The 15,898-nt window shown below is 44.8% G+C and overlaps 1 protein-coding gene across 1 annotated transcript in view; it reads right to left on the bottom strand.

Annotated features, from left to right (window-relative positions):
* The window catches only part of LOC144668091 (1-phosphatidylinositol 4,5-bisphosphate phosphodiesterase delta-3-like), a 200,989-nt gene extending 186,134 nt beyond the window's left edge, over positions 1-14,855 (bottom strand). The window contains exon 1 of the mRNA XM_078529869.1: positions 14,442-14,855. Within this exon, the coding sequence (XP_078385995.1) occupies positions 14,442-14,529 (88 nt within the window). The 5' untranslated portion in view covers positions 14,530-14,855. The remainder of the gene's footprint in view (positions 1-14,441) is intronic.
* Positions 14,856-15,898: the final 1,043 nt, after the last annotated feature.

Genomic DNA, 15,898 nt, shown 5'->3' with positions numbered 1-15,898 from the left:
TAATAGCGTGTTCATCCCAGGGACAGTGCTGACCAGCCAGTAGCATGTGTCTAATACAGTTATACTGAGTGTAAGGGGAAATCACCCAAGGTTCCAGGGACTAGATCCATTACCAGACCGATCAAAGCGTCACGAATCAATGGACAGTTTCAAATAACATCACTGACAGTTCCTCCCAACACAGCGGGTGAGTGAAAAAGTTGGCAAGCAAGGATTGGCAGTTCCTTGATGCAGTAACTCTCTCTCTGCTCGCACAGTGGTTTAGGCATTAGGAACTGATGGTTCTGGGTTAACGGTGATGCAGTTCAGGGCTGAACACTAACCCCTGCCCCCTCCACAACACCTTCTCAAGGGGACAGCTGTACAGTTTGACCAAGTGCAAGGTGTGTTCAGAGTTTGCTGCCGTACACTATTCACAGCACCATGTGTAAGCGAGTAGCACTTTAAAGGTGTCTATGGATCACACAGCTTTCCAACTCCGGGTAGCAGGGATTGCCTGACACCTAACCACAAGTGAGGCCATATCTGCTTTGGGCACAAGTAGCCAGATCTAGCACTTTGGGAATATGGGAACAGGGGGAGACCATTTAGCCTCTCGAGCCCGGTCCGCCATTCAATGTTCAGTAACGGTTGATCTGTGACCCAACTCATATCCCTTATCCTCTATTGTGATGTAGAGAAATACAGCAGCCAAACTGCACACAGCAAGATCCCACAAACAGCTTTGTGATAATAACCAGGTAATCTGCTTTGTCATTTGAGGAATAAACATTGCCCAGGACACTGGGGATAATTCACCTGTTCCTCTTCAAATAATGCCATATCTTTTACTTCCACCTGAGAAAATAGATAGGACCTCAGTTTAAAGCCTCACCTGGAAGGCAGCACACTCCCTCAGCACTGCACTGGACTGTCAGTCTGGATTACCTACCTGCCCAAGTCTCTGAAGTGGGATTTAAATCCGTAACCTTCTGACTGAGAGTGTCACAGCTGATACTTTACAATATTGAGTGTTGATTTCTACACGTATACTCTTGGGGAAGATTGAAGCAGTAATGGTCTCCTGAAGTTTTCAAGTGTCCAATATACACTGACAGACTTGGGATGGTCTCTGAACACTAGGACACAGACATTGAATGGCGGAACGGGCTCGAGAGGCTAAATGGTCTCCCCCTGTTCCCATGTTCCTAACAGTGACTACACTTCAAAAATATTCCATTAACTGTAAAGTGCTTTGGGATGTCCTGAAGTTGTGATTGGTACTGAGGCTCACACAACAGCCTCCATTTTCAGAAAAAGTTTCAGTATTCTAACTGCACATTACAGAACCTCAGATAAAACAATGACACTTTGTATTTATATTGCGTCTTTGACGTTAATTGCCCTGAGCTGTTTCACACGAGTGCTACTAAACAAAAATTGACAATGAGCTACGTAAGGAAATATTAGGGCAGATGGCCAAAAACTTAGTTAAAGAGATAGATTATAAAGAATGGCTTAAAGGAAGAACGAGAGGTAGAGAGGTGGACAGGTTTAGGGAGGTAATTCCAGAGTTCAGGACCTTGGCAGCTGAAGACATGGCCATTAATAGTGAAGCAATTAAAACTGGGAATGCTCAAGAGGCCAGAATTAGATGACCTCCTCCGAACTCTGATATATAAGGGCAGAGGGAATACCTTGTCACCTAACTTTGATCAGATAGGCCTGGGATGGAAGGGCCGACATACCAAAAAACACTTAATAATTCTAAATTTCAAAAGCAGTGCTGTAGTGGTTCCCAATGTGAGATCCCGTCAACACTCCATGGCAAAAAATAAGTGGGAACATAGGAACAGGAGTAGGCCATTCAGCCCATCGAGCATGCGCCATCATTCAATGCGATCATAGCTGATCATCCACTTCAATGCCTTTTTCCCCCCACACTGTCCCTTTACGGTATTGGTATTTAGAAATCTGTCAATCTCTACTTTAAACATAGCCAATGACTGAGCTTCCACAGCCCTCTGGGGTAGAGAATTCCAAAGATTCACAGCCCTCTGAGTAAAAAAAAATTCTTCTCATCTCGCTCCTAAGTAGCTTCCTCCTTATTTTGAAATTGTGCCCCCTGGGTCTGGACTCCCCAGTCAAGGGAAACATTTTACCTGCATCTACCCTGTCCGTCCCTTTAAGTATTTAGTAAGTTTCAATGAGATCACCTCTCCTTCTTTGTAACTCTAGAGAATACAGGCCCAGTTTCCCAATCTCTCTTCATAGGACAGCCTCGCCATCCTGGGAACAAGTCTGGTGAACCTTCATTGCACTCCCTCTATGGCAATAATATCCTTCCTAAGGTAAGGATGCCAAAACTTCACACAGTACTCCAGGTGCGGCCTAACCAAGGTTCTATACAATTGGAGCAAAACTTCACTACTCCTGCACTCAAACCCTCTTGCGATAAAGGCTAACATATAACTAGCCTTCCAAATTGCCTGCTGCATCTGCATGTTAGCCTTCAGTGACTTACTGACGAATACAGGGCATTACACCAGTAACAGTGGCTCATTAGTGTGTCTGATGCCCTCACTATAATCCTTGTTGGTAAATGCTGGATATTCATGAGTTGGCCTTCATTACAGTGGATTATTTGAGAGCAGCCTGGGAAGAATAAAGTTCCCCATATGAAACTCACTGCCTGACTCCGACAGAGACTGGTTAATGCTCCACATTTCCTAGAACCATAGAACCATAGAAAATTCACAGCACAGAAGGAGGCCATTCAGCCCGTGTCTGCGCCGGCCAAAAACTAAAAAACTAGCTGCCCATTTTAATCCCACCTTCCAGCACTCGGTCCGTAGCTTCGCAGGTTACAGCATTTCAGGTGCAGATCCAGGTAACTTTCAATTGAGTTGAGGGTTTCTGCCTCCACCACCAAACCAGGCAGCAAATTCCAGACACCCATCACCCTCTAAAGTTTTGCTCATGTCCCCTCTAATCCTTCTACCAACCACCTTAAATCTGTGCCCTGTGGTAATTGACCTCTCTGCTAGAGGAAACAGGGCATCCCTGTCTACTCTATCTAGGCCCTTCATAATCTTGCACACCTCAATCAGGTCACCCCTCAGCTTCCTCAGTTCTAAGGAGAACAACCCCAGCCTGTCCAATCTTTCCTCATAGCTGCACCTTCCAGTCTTGGCAACATTCTTGTAAATCTCCGCTGTACCCTCTCCAGAGCAATTATGTTCTTCCTGTAATGTGGCAACCAGAACTGTACACAGAATTCCAGCTGTGGCCTAACCAGTGTGTTTTATACAGTTCCATCATTACATTCCTGCTTTTGTATTCAGTACTCGTCCAATAAAGGAAAGCATCGGTATGCTTTCTTTACCACCTTATCCACCTGTCCTGCCACCTTCGAGGACCTGTGGACATGCACTCCAAGGTCTCTCACTTCCGCTACCCCTCTCACTATCCTCCCATTTATTATGTATTCCCTTGCTTTGTTTGCCCTCCCCAAATGCATGACCTCACCATTCTCTGGATTGAATTCCATTTGCCACTTTTTAACCCCTCAACCAAACCATTGATATCATTCTGGGGACAACACCGATCCTCTTCACTATCAACTACATAGGTAATTTTTGTGTCATCTGCAGATTTCCCAATCATACCACACATATTTTAGTCCAAATCATTAATAGATACAACAAACAGCAAGGACCCCAACACTGAGCCCTGTGGAACACCACTAGAAACCCCTTTCCATCCGCAAAAACACCCATCGACCATTACCCTTTGTTTCCTGTCGTTGAGCCAATTTTAGGTCCAACCTGCCACATTCCCCTGTATCCCATGAGACCTCACTTTCCTGACCAGTCTGCCATGTGGGACCTTGTCAACTGTCTTAATAAAATCCATGTAGACAACATCCACTGCACTACCCTCGTCAATCCTCCTTGTTACTTCCTCAAAAAATTCAATTGAATTAGTAAGACACGACCTTCCCCTAACAAAGCCATGCTGACTCTCCTGATTAATCCGTTCCTTTCTAAAGTGACAGATTATCCTGTCTCTCAGAATTGATTTTAATAATTTCCCCACCATTGAAGTCAGACTGACGGGCCTATAATTTTCTGGCCTATCCCTCGCACCCTTTTTGAATAATGGTACACCATTCGCAGGCTTCCAGTCCTCTGCTACCTCACCTGTATCTAGTGAGGGTTGGAAAATGATCCTCAGAGCATCTGTTACTTCCTCCCTGGTTTCCTTTAACAGCCTGGGATACAATCCATCCAGCCCTGGTGATTTATTCATCTTCAAGGATGAAGGTCCCTCCAGTACATCCTCTCTCACTATGCTTATTGTATCTAATATTTCACTCTCCTCCTCTTTAACTAGAATGTCTGCATCATCCCGCTCCTTAGTGAAGACAGAGACAAAGTACTCATTGAGAACCCTGCCCACATCTTCAGCATCAACGCACAAGTTACCATGTACATCTCTGATAGGCCCTACACTTTCCTTAGTTATTATCTTGCTCTTAATGTACTGGTAAAACATCTTTGGGTTTTCTTTGATTTTATCTACCATTATTTTTTCATATCCTCAATTTGCTTTCCTAATTCCCTTTTTTACTTCACCCCTGTACTTTCTATACTCTCAGCTTTCTACAGTATTAAGTTTTTTGTGTCTGTCATAAGCTTTTTTTTCCTGCTTTATCTTGGCCTGTATGCTTCTGGATAACCAGGGGGCTCTAGATTTGGCAATACCACCCTATTTCTTTGTGGAGACATGTCTACACTGTGCCCATAGAATCTCGCGTTTGGTGGGAGTGGTTTATAGACCCCCTAACAGTAGCTATACTCCAGGACTGTGTATAAATTAAAAAATAATTGGGGCTTCTATGAAAAGTACTGTAACAATTGTGGGCAATTTTAATCTTCATATAGATTGGACAAATCAAATTGGCAAAGGTAGCTTGCAGGATGAGTTCATAGATTGTTTTTGGGGCAGTTTCTTAGAACAGTACATTCTGAAACCAACCAGGGAACAGGCTATTTTAGACCTTGTAATGTGTAACGAGGCATATTAGTTAATGATCTCATAGTAAAGTATCCTCTAGTTCAATTAATTTTGAGGGTGAGAAATTTGGGTCTGAAGCTAGAGTTTTAAACTTAAATAAAGACAACTTCAAGGGTATGAAGACAGTTAGCTAAAGAGGACTGGGAAAATAGATTAAAGGTAAGATGGCAGAGAAGCAGTAGCAGACATTTGTGGAGATATTCATAACACCCAGCAAAGATATATTCAATTGAGAAAGAAATATGCCACAAAAGAATGCACCATCCATGGCTAACTAAGGAAGTTAAGGATGGCATCAAATTGAAAGAAATGTGATGCTGTGAAGATTTGTGGTGCACCAGAAGGTTTGGAAAACTTTAGAAACCAGCAAAGGATGAGTTAAAAAAAAACAAAGAGGGAGAAATAGTGTTGTGAGAGAAAATTAGCAAGAAATATAAAAGCGGACACTAAAAGCTTCTACAAGCATATAAAAAGCAGAAATAGTTAAAGTCCTTTAGAGAGCAAAACTGGGGAATTAATAATCGGAATCAAGAAAATGATGGAGGCTTTCAGCAAATATTTTTTATCTGTCTCTTCACAGTTGAAAACACAGAAAACATCCCAAAAATAGCAGAAAATCAAGAGGCAAAAGGAGGGAACAAATCTAAACCATTCACAATCAGAGAGGAAAAGTACTAGGGAAACCAGTGGGCCTAAAGGCTGATAAGTCTCCTGGACCCTTATGACCTACTTCCAAGGGCCTTAAAGGAAGTGGCTGCAGGGATGGTGAATGCATTGGTTGTAATCTTCCAAAATTCCATAGCTTTTGGAACAGTCTCAGCTGAATGGAAAGCCACAAATATAACATTTCTATTCAAGAAAGGAGGGAGACAGAAAACAGGAAACTATAGGTCAGTTGGTATCACATCTGTCATTGGGAAAATGCTAGAATCCATTATGAAAGAGGTAGTAGAAGGGCATTTAGAAAATCATAATACAATCGGGCAGAGCCAACATGTTTTTGTGAAAGGAAAATGCCGTTTAACAAATTTATTAGAGATTTGAGGATACAACAAGCGGGATAGATAAAGGGGAATCAGTAGATGTGGTGTATTTGGATTTCCAAAAGGTATTCGATAAGATACCACATAAAAGATTACTACACAAGATAAGAGCTCATTGTATTGGGGTTGATAAGGATTGGCTAATAGGAAACAGAGACTTAGAGTAATTGGGACAGTTTCAGGTTGGCAAACTATAACTGGTGTAGTGTCACAGGGACCAGTGCTGAGGCTTCAACTATTTACCATCCATATTAATGACTTAGAATCAGGAACTATATTGTAGCCAAATTTGCTGATGAGACAAAGATAGGTAGGAAAGTAAGTTGTGAGGAGGATACAAAGAGTCTGCAAAGGCATATAGATAGGTTAAATGAGCGGGCAAAAAAATAGCAGATGGGATATGATGTAGGAAAATGTGAAGTTGTCCGCTTTGGCAGGAAAAATAGAAAAGCAGAATTGATTTGATCGATCTTTATTTCCTAGAGACTCTAGGCCAGAATAGTCATAGGCTCTCCTCCTGTGCTTACATACCCATCCTAGATTAACCTGCTAATGATCTCCTACAGGGTCTGGGGAGATGAGAGACCAAGGAAGTAGAATTATTTAGCAACCTCCCCACCACTCTCTTTAACAACTTTCAGTGTGATACCAGTTGAGAGTTGTGAGGTTCCATCAGCTTCCCCTTTCCACACCTCAGATCCTTCATCTGTAAATGTATGAAAAATATGTACGAGTGACCCTTGAAACATGGCTCATTTCTTTCTCAGGTCCCAACATTAAACCCTTCATCCCACTCAAACCCCTCCACCCAAAGACTTCCTCCATCAACTGCCCTAATCCCACTCAAACCCCAGGGGAGGCGATGGCGTAGTGGTATTGTTGCTGGACCAGTAATCCAGAGACCCAGGGTAATGCTCTAGGGACCCGAGTTAAAATCCTGCCATGGCAGATGGTGCAATTTGATTTCAATAAAAATCTGCGATTAAAGTCTGATGATGACCATGAAACCATTGTCGATTGTAAAAACCCATCAGGTAGGGAAGGAAATCTGGCCGACAGCAATGTGGTTGACTGTAAAGTGCCCTCTGAAATGGCCTAGCGAGCCACTCAGTGTTAAACCACTACAAAGTCTCAAAAACTGAAAGAAACCAGATGGACCACTCGGTATCAACCTGGACACCGGAAATGTCCATGGCAAACTCAGCCCTGTTGACCCTGCAAAATCCTCCTTACTAATATCTGGGTGCAAAATTTGGAGAGCTGTCTCACAGACTAGTCAAGCAACAGCCCGACATAGTCATCCTCATGGAATCACATCTTACAGATAATGTCCCTGACACCACCTGTCCTGTCCCACCAGCAGGACATGCCCAGCAGAGGTGGCAGCACAGTGGTATACAGTCGGGAGAGAATTGCCCTGGGAGTCCTCAACATTGACTCCGGACCCCATGAAGTCACATGGCATTAGGTCAAACATGGGCAAGTAAACCTCCTGCTGATTACCACGTACTGCCCTCCCTCAGCTGATGAATCAGTGCTCCTCCATGTTGAACTCCACTTGGAGGAAGCACTGAGGGTGGCAAGAGTGCAGAATGTACTCTGGGTGGGGGACTTCAATGTCCATCACCAAGAGTGGCTCGGTAGCACCACTGCTGGCCGAGTCCTAAAGGACATAGCTGCGGCAGGTGGTGAGGGAACCAAGAGGGAAAAATATACTTGATCTCATCCTCACCAACTTGCCTGCTGCAGATGCATCTGTCCATGACAGTATCGGTAGGAGTGACCACCGCACAGTCATTGTGGAGACAAAGTCCCGCCTTCACATTGAGGTTACCCTCCATCGTGTTGTGTGGCACTACCATCCTGCTAAATGGGAGAGATTTCAAACAGATCTACCAACTCAGGACTGGGCATCCATGAGGCGCTATGGGCCAACAGCAGCAGCAGAATTGTACTCAACCACAATCTGCAAACCTCATGGCCCAGCATATCCCCCAATATACCATTACCATCAAGCCTGGGGATCAACCCTGGTTCAATGAAGAGTGCAGGCGGACATGCCATGAGCAGCACCAGGCATACCTAAAAACCCGGTGAAGCTATAACACAGGACTACTTGCATGCCAAACAGCATAAGCAGCAAGTGATAGACAGAGCTACGTGATCCCACAACCAACAGATCAGATCTAAGCTCTGCAGTCCTGCTACATCCAGTCGTGAATGGTGGTGGACAATTAAACAACTCACTGGAGGAGGAGGTTCCACAAATATCCCCATCCTCAATGATGGGGGAGCCCAGCACATCAGTGAAAAAGATAAGGCTGAAGCATTTGCAACAATCTTCAGCCAGAAGTGCAAAATGGATGATCCATCTCGGCCTCCTCCAGAGGTCCCCAGCATCATAGTTGCCAGTCTTCAGCCAATTAGATTAGCTCCACATGGTAACAAGAAACAGCCGAAGGCACTGGATACTGCAAAGGCTATGGGTCCTAATAATATTCCGGCAATAGTACTGAAGACTTTTGCTCCAGAACTTGCCGCGCCCCTAGCCAAGTTGTTCCAGTACAGCTACAACACTGGCATCTACCCGGCTATGTGGAAAATTGCCCAGGTATGTCCTGTACACAAAAAGCAGCACAAATCCAACCCAGCCAATTACCGCCCCATCAGTCTACTCTCCATCATCAGTAAAGTAATGGAAGGGGTCATCAACAGTGCTGTCAAGCTGCACTTGCTTAGCAATAACCTGCTCACTGATGCCCAGTTTGGGTTCCGCCAGGGCCATTCAGCTCCTGACCTCATTATAGCCTTGGTTCAAACATGGACAAAAGAGCTGAACTCCCGAGGTGAGGTGAGAGTGACTGCCCTTGACATCAAGGCAGCATTTGACCGAGTGTGGCATCAAGGAGCCCTAGAAAAACTGGAGTCAATGGGAATCAGAGGGAAAACTCTGCACTGGTTGGAGTCATACCTAGCACAAAGGAAGATGGTTGTGGTTGTTGGAGGTCAGTCATCTCAGCTCCAGGACATCACTGCAGGAGTTCCTCAGGTTAGTGTTCTTGGCCAAACCATCTTCAGCTGCTTCATCAATGACCTTCCTTCCATCATAACGTCAGAAGTGGGGATGTTCGCTGATGATTGCACAATGTTCAGCACCATTCGTGACTCCTCAGATACTGAAGCAGTCCATGTCCAAATGCAGCAAGACCTGGACAATATCCAGGCTTGGGCTGACAAGTGGCAAGTAACATTCATGCTACACAAGTGTCAGGCAATGATCATCTTCAACAAAGAAAGAATCTAACCATCGCCCCTTGATGTTCAATGGCATTACCACCACTGAATCCCCCACTATCAACATGTTACCAACATGTAGTGGGGTTACTATTGACCAGAAACTGAACTGGACTTGCCATATAAATACTGTGGCTACAAGATCAGGTCAGAGGCTAGGAATCCTGCAACAAGTAACTCACCTCCTGACTCCCTAAAGCCTGTCCACTATCTACAAGGCACAAGTCAGGAGTGCGTTGGAATACTCCCCACCTGCCTGGATGAGTGCAGCTCCCACAACACTCAAGAAGCTTGCCACCATCCAGGACAAAGCAGCCCACTTGATTGGCACCACGTTCACAAACATTCACTCCCTCCACCACCGACACACAGTGGCAGCAGTGTGTACCATCTACAAGATGCACTGCAGGAATTCACCAAGGCTCCTTAGACAGAATCTTCCAAACCCATGACCACTACCATCTAGAAGGACAAGGGCAGCAGATAGATAGGAATACCACCACCTGGAAGTTCCCCTCCAAGTCATTCACCATCCTGACTTGGAAATATATCACCGTTCCTTCACTGTCATTGGGTCAAAATCCTGGAACTCCCTCTCTAACAGCACTGTGGGTGTACCTACACCACATGTACTGCAGCGGTTCAGGAAGGCAGCTCACCACCACCTTCTCAAGGGCAATTAGGGATGGGTAATAAATGCTGGCCCAGCCAGTGAAGACCACATCCCGTGAATGAATTTTTAAAAAAACTCAAACCCCTCCTCCATCAACTGCACTAATCACACTCAAACCCCTCTATTCAAACCACTTCACTCAAACCCCTCCTCCATCAGCTCCTCTCGACCTAATGGAGCCTAACCCAAGTTTCTATTCCTAGCTCTGTCACTGGCCGCAGCTCCTGATGGATGTCAGTCAAAACCACCAGCCTCTATATGCATGACATTTTTGGTTCTTTTCTTCCCATCTTGCACTAGCTCTCTTAGTTTAGGTGTTTGAAACTGCTCCCATTGGTGAGTTAACTTCTGACAGCATCAAGGGAACCTTTACTGCCCCTGAGATCTGGGTAGGTTTGATAGGGTTCCCAGGATGAACAGAAATCTTTCCTTTACATTTCTTTAGCTGCTAGACCCATCCTGTGGCTTCATATGCGTAGAGAGGAACAGAAAGACACAAATGCTGAACCTTATTTTGAGCTTCAACTGTTCACAAATTTCTTGATATTTATAGAAATGTGTAGAGGTTACATCACCGAAACTGATGACTTGACCTAAACACTCCAAATCAATGTTTATTCTCCATTTTAACAAATTTTGATCAGATTTACCTGGCCTCTTCCATATCCTCCCACCCCTTTTCCTTCTTTAGCCTAGCCAATCTCATGTTGAATATTGGCATAGTTGCTACCTCATTCACTCATCCTAGAAGGGAATTCCCAGCCTCGCAACTCTGAGCGCAATCTTGTGGAGGCAACGGGGGTCCCAGCTGGAGAGTCGGTGAGACCCCCACTCGTCTCTTTTCAACAAGCCCCTCCGCACCTTGTACCGCTCAAGCACTTAACAGGCCAGCAGTGGGCCTCCCTCGGGATCAAGGTCTGTGAGGGGACAGAAATCCTGCCCACCAAGAGCAACCAGCCAACCAAAGACCAGCAATTCCTCTGTACTCAGAACACAGGTTCAATTTGCACTCTAGAGATTTCAGAGCACATTATCTAGGCTAACACTCCGGGGTGATACTGAGGGAATGCTCCATTCTCCAAAGCACCATCTATCAGATGAGGCAGTAAATCGAGGCCCCATCTCCCTCACAATTGCAAATAAAAGGTCCCATGAAACCAACACCTAAAAACAGCTGTGTATAAACTAACTGCATGTTTCCTAGAATACAACCCGGGAGGTCTGCTCTTATTAACCAATCAGGTCACACTTACTAACACTGAATTCCAGCTGATATACAATGAATGGACAAGAGTGTATATAACAAATATTTCTACAATCTGTGCAAAATAAATAGTTTGCAATTCCCAGAAGGAAAAAAAACAGTTCAGAACAATACTCTTATTCCTCAGTTTTTACTGCTTTTTTCCTTCTGGGTTTCCATACAAAATTATGTATTTTAAAATTGACTTTTATACAGTTACTTTTTTCAACATTCTGACTAATTTCAGGGACCGATCTTTACACAAGCTCAGACTGACTCAGGTTTGAAAAGTCTAATTAAACCCACAGAAAGCAGTCGCCAGGGTTTTATGGATTTGAAAAGCTATCAGTTAAATTCTAAAGGAGTTTCCAGTCATGTACACAATAATATTTTTGTTTAAATTATGACCTTGGCTACTCCGCCCAAGCAGATAGCAAACTGACCAATAGTTCGCATAGTACTGAGATAGGCTGACAATTAGATTCTACAATCAGATGGTTTTTAATCTTCTTCAGATGCTGGGAGTGAATTAAAAAAACCCAGTTGTGATCTGAAATGTAATGGTGGTTTCACATATCACATGGGACCTCCTGCTTACCTACTTATCTACTTAAATAAAATATTAACCTACAGTTAATAGGTTAATATTGAATTCCTATGTGTAGGCAAGGGCTCAGAGGTAAATCTTCCTCACCTCAAAAGATCACAGGTTCAAGTCGCACTCTAGAGATTTCAGAACACATTATCTAGGCTAACGCTCTGGTGTGATACTGAGGGAATGCTCCATTCTCAAAAGCACCATCTATCAGATGAGGCAGTAAATCGAGGCCCCATCTCCCTCTCAATTGCATATAAAAGGCCCCATGAAACCAACAGCTAAAAACAGCTGTGTATAAACTAACTGCATGTTTCCTAGAATACAACAAGGATTGCATGTCTTAAAGTGCTTCACTGGTTTTACGTTGCATTGGGACATCTTGAGTTCATGAAACAAGCCATAGAAATAAGAAAATAAGAAAGCCTTGCACTTATATAGCATTTTTCACAACCAACGGACCTTTACACCCAATGAAATATTTTTGAAGCATAGTGTAATGCTGGAAATACAGCAGCTAACTTGTGCTCAGCAAATTCCTACAAGTCAATTAAGGGGTAAAAATATATTTATGAGAAATACCAGGGATAACTATCCTGCTTTTCTTCAAAATAGTTCCATAAGACATTTTACATTCAACCGAGCAAGCAAATGGGGCCTCAGTTTAATGTCTCATCCAAGAGACAGCATCTCCAACAGTGCAGCACTCCCTCAGTACTGCATTGGAAGGTTAACCTTGATTTTTGTGCTCAAGCCCTAGGGCGGGGCCTGAACCAGAAACCTTACAGCTCAGAGGTAAATATGCAACCAGCTGAGCCACAGCTGCCATTTGCACAATCTTTTTTTTTTCATTCCAGTCCAGTATTAGGACAGTAGTAACTAACCAGCACGTGTCAAAACTGGTAAAGCTGGGATTGCTTAACGCTGCTCACTGTGCTATTTACGAGGAGCTGGGGGTAACAGCTGTCCACACTGCTTGGCAGTTATCTAATGACCTATTAGGCCACCTGGCTTAAGGATGGGCGGGTGGATGAGTGGAGTAGGTGAGGCATCTTTGGAGTTGAGGTGACTCCAAGGTGACCATGGGAGCTTCAATCAGGCCAAGCCAGTCTGAAGCCAAGACGCCACCAACTGTCAACCACTGACCTCAAGTCCCTGAGTGTCAGCTCTACCATGAGGAGAGGCGAGGACTGTGAAAGAGGCAGGTGATCTATCAAGCAATCCTCTGAAGGAACATCCTACAGTAATATTTAGAATTAAATAGAATGTATAACCTGGAAAAAGGCTATTTAGCTGAACTGGTCTGATTCCACAATCAACAACTGGATTTTTCTCAGTACAGCTTCTGTTCACTCAATAGAAAGCACACAGAGACAGAGACAATCTCTACCAGACAAAGAGAAACTCTGCCTTTTTAAGAATTCAACCTTGGGATATGGGCATCACTGGCAAGGCTGGCATTTATCACCCATCCCTAGTTGCCCTGAAGAAGGTGATGAGCCCTCACCTTTAATGCAGTTTGGGGCAGCTGATTGGCTAGTTGAGCTGCTTTTGGGGCAATTATGAGTCTGCCACATGGGGGCGGGGCCACAGTCACATATGAACCAGGAAAGGAGGTTTCCATCACCAATCATCAACAGCTTGCATTTTTGTAGTTTCATTAACATGATAAAACATCCCAAAGGAATAACATTGACACCAAATCTCATTAATATATATCAGTGAAGGATTTGGTTAATTAGAGTAATGGAGTCATAAGGAGGCTATTCGGCCCATTGAATCCATGCCAGCTGTTTCCTATTCTTTGTACCATCAGCTAATGGGAACAGATTTTTCTTTGTCTATTTTATCTAAATCTGTCATAATCTTGTCCCCCTCTATCATATCTCCCCTCAAACTGCTTTGCTCCAAGGAGAACAACCCCAGCTTCTCCAACCTAACCTTGTAACTAAAATCTTTCATCCCTAGAAACATTCTAATGTAAATCTCCTCTGCACCCTGTCAAGGACCCTCACATCTTTCCTAAAGTGTGGTGAGCAGGGCTGGACACAGTGCTCCAGTGTGGCCTAATTCTCAGTTGTTTGAGTAGGGGGTGGAGGGTGGAGGGGGGCTCGGCCTAGATTTCCTTCCCCTTTAATGCACAAGATGCTGAGCCTTGTGCAGTGTCCATTGCTGTGATTGATCAGACTACACACACACACAGGGATGATTCTCTCTGTCCCACCCAGTGCTGCTAATCCCAGAAATACTCCATATATCTGTGAAAACTGAGGTACCTCCTTATTTAACAGACAGAGAGAGAGATTCCAGAGATCCTCCAGATTTAAAAAACACCAGATTTTAAATCGAGGGGAAACTTTTAAGCAATGCCTCTGTGATCCAGATGAGAATTCCTTATTTAGGCAGAGTTTTGTCTGCAGTGTAACCACAGTAAGGAATCTTCACAGCCAGTGTGTTGCCCATTAACCCCTTCCCCTCCTGCCAGTAACTCCTGCCCTTCCTTCAACAACGCCCACTCTGCCCACTGCTCCTTACCAACTTTCTTGAAGGCTTTCAGAGCGAGTTTCTCGTGGTTTGTCTCCGGCTCTGGGAGCTCCGAAGCCCTGGACCTGGTGCCGATCATGGTGTGTGCCCGGTCCCTGCTTCCTGTGTTGCTCAGGTTGCTGAGCTCCGAGCCTCGGACACAGAGCCGGCCTCTGCCTGCCTGCTGGGCTGCACTGGCTTCAGCCTCTCTCTCTCTCTCTCTCCCTTCACCGCTCCTTCCTGCCCCTGGTCTCGGTGCTCGGAGCTGCAGAGTCTGCCCCTAGGCTGGGGCTGGGGCTGCTTCTCTCAGCCCGAGACTCTGCGCACCATCCACCTCCTCTCAGCTGCCCCGTCCCTTCACACAGTCTCCTCCCCTGCTCATGTTCTTCAAGCTGAGCAGCTTCTTCTCACAAACCCTTCGTTTATAATCCAGGAATTTCGCTCATGTGACTTTCAGCTTCTATATAAGGAAAGGGTCGTCCTCAATCGAGGTGAAATGGGGAAGAAAAGATCTTCTGGATTTATTCCCTTCACTGTTGATAGGACAGTGTTAGAGCTGGGACCATGGTATTTACATCAATGTGTTAAATGGAAAATCAGACCATTCCTGTAATCAGTTCCTGTCCTCAGGACCCTGTGCAGACCATTCCTGTAATCAGCTCCTGTCCTCAGGACCCTGTGCAGACCATTCCTGTAATCAGCTCCTGTCCTCAGGACCCTGTACAGACCATTCCTGTAATCAGCTCCTGTCCTCAGGACCCTGTGCAGACCACTCCTGTAATCAGCTCCTGTCCTCAGGACCCTGTACAGACCATTCCTGTAATCAGCTCCTGTCCTCAGGACCCTGTGCAGACCACTCCTGTAATCAGCTCTTGTCCTCAGGACCCTGTGCAGACCATTCCTGTAATCAGCTCCTGTCCTCAGGACCCTGTGCAGACCACTCCTGTAATCAGCTCCTGTCCTCAGGACCCTGTGCAGACCATTCCTGTAAGCAGCTCCTGTCCTCAGGACCCAATGCGACCCATGCCTGAAACACAATTTTCTGCACAGGAGTCTTCACAGTGCAGTGTCTGGCCCATAGGGGACGATGAAAAAAGGAGTGACATTTACTGCCTTTCAAAACCTCAGAACATTTGCTGCAGTTTTCTCAAAATGGGCTAATATTTGCTGGGGTTTTCTGGGAATGGGCTAATATTTGCTGGGGTTTTCTGGGAATGGGTTAATATTTGCTGGGGTTTTCTGGGAATGGGCTAATATTTGCTGGGGTTTTCTGGGAATGGGCTAATATTTGCTGGGATTTTCTCAGGACAGGCTACACATAAAATCTCGATGTTCTGGGTAAGGCAAACCTCATTGTCAGGATTCAGGTTTAGTCATTGCTGGAAAAGTCAGAGAGAAAAGTAAAAATAGAATCCTGGAAATATAAAAATAGAAACAGTAAATGACTTTCCATCTGAAGCTCTCACCTG

Source organism: Cetorhinus maximus, chromosome 25, assembly GCF_964194155.1.
Source record: "Cetorhinus maximus chromosome 25, sCetMax3.hap1.1, whole genome shotgun sequence".
Taxonomy (NCBI): domain Eukaryota; kingdom Metazoa; phylum Chordata; class Chondrichthyes; order Lamniformes; family Cetorhinidae; genus Cetorhinus; species Cetorhinus maximus.
Note: the sequence above shows the minus strand (reverse complement) of the source record. Positions and strands in the feature narration are given on the sequence as shown.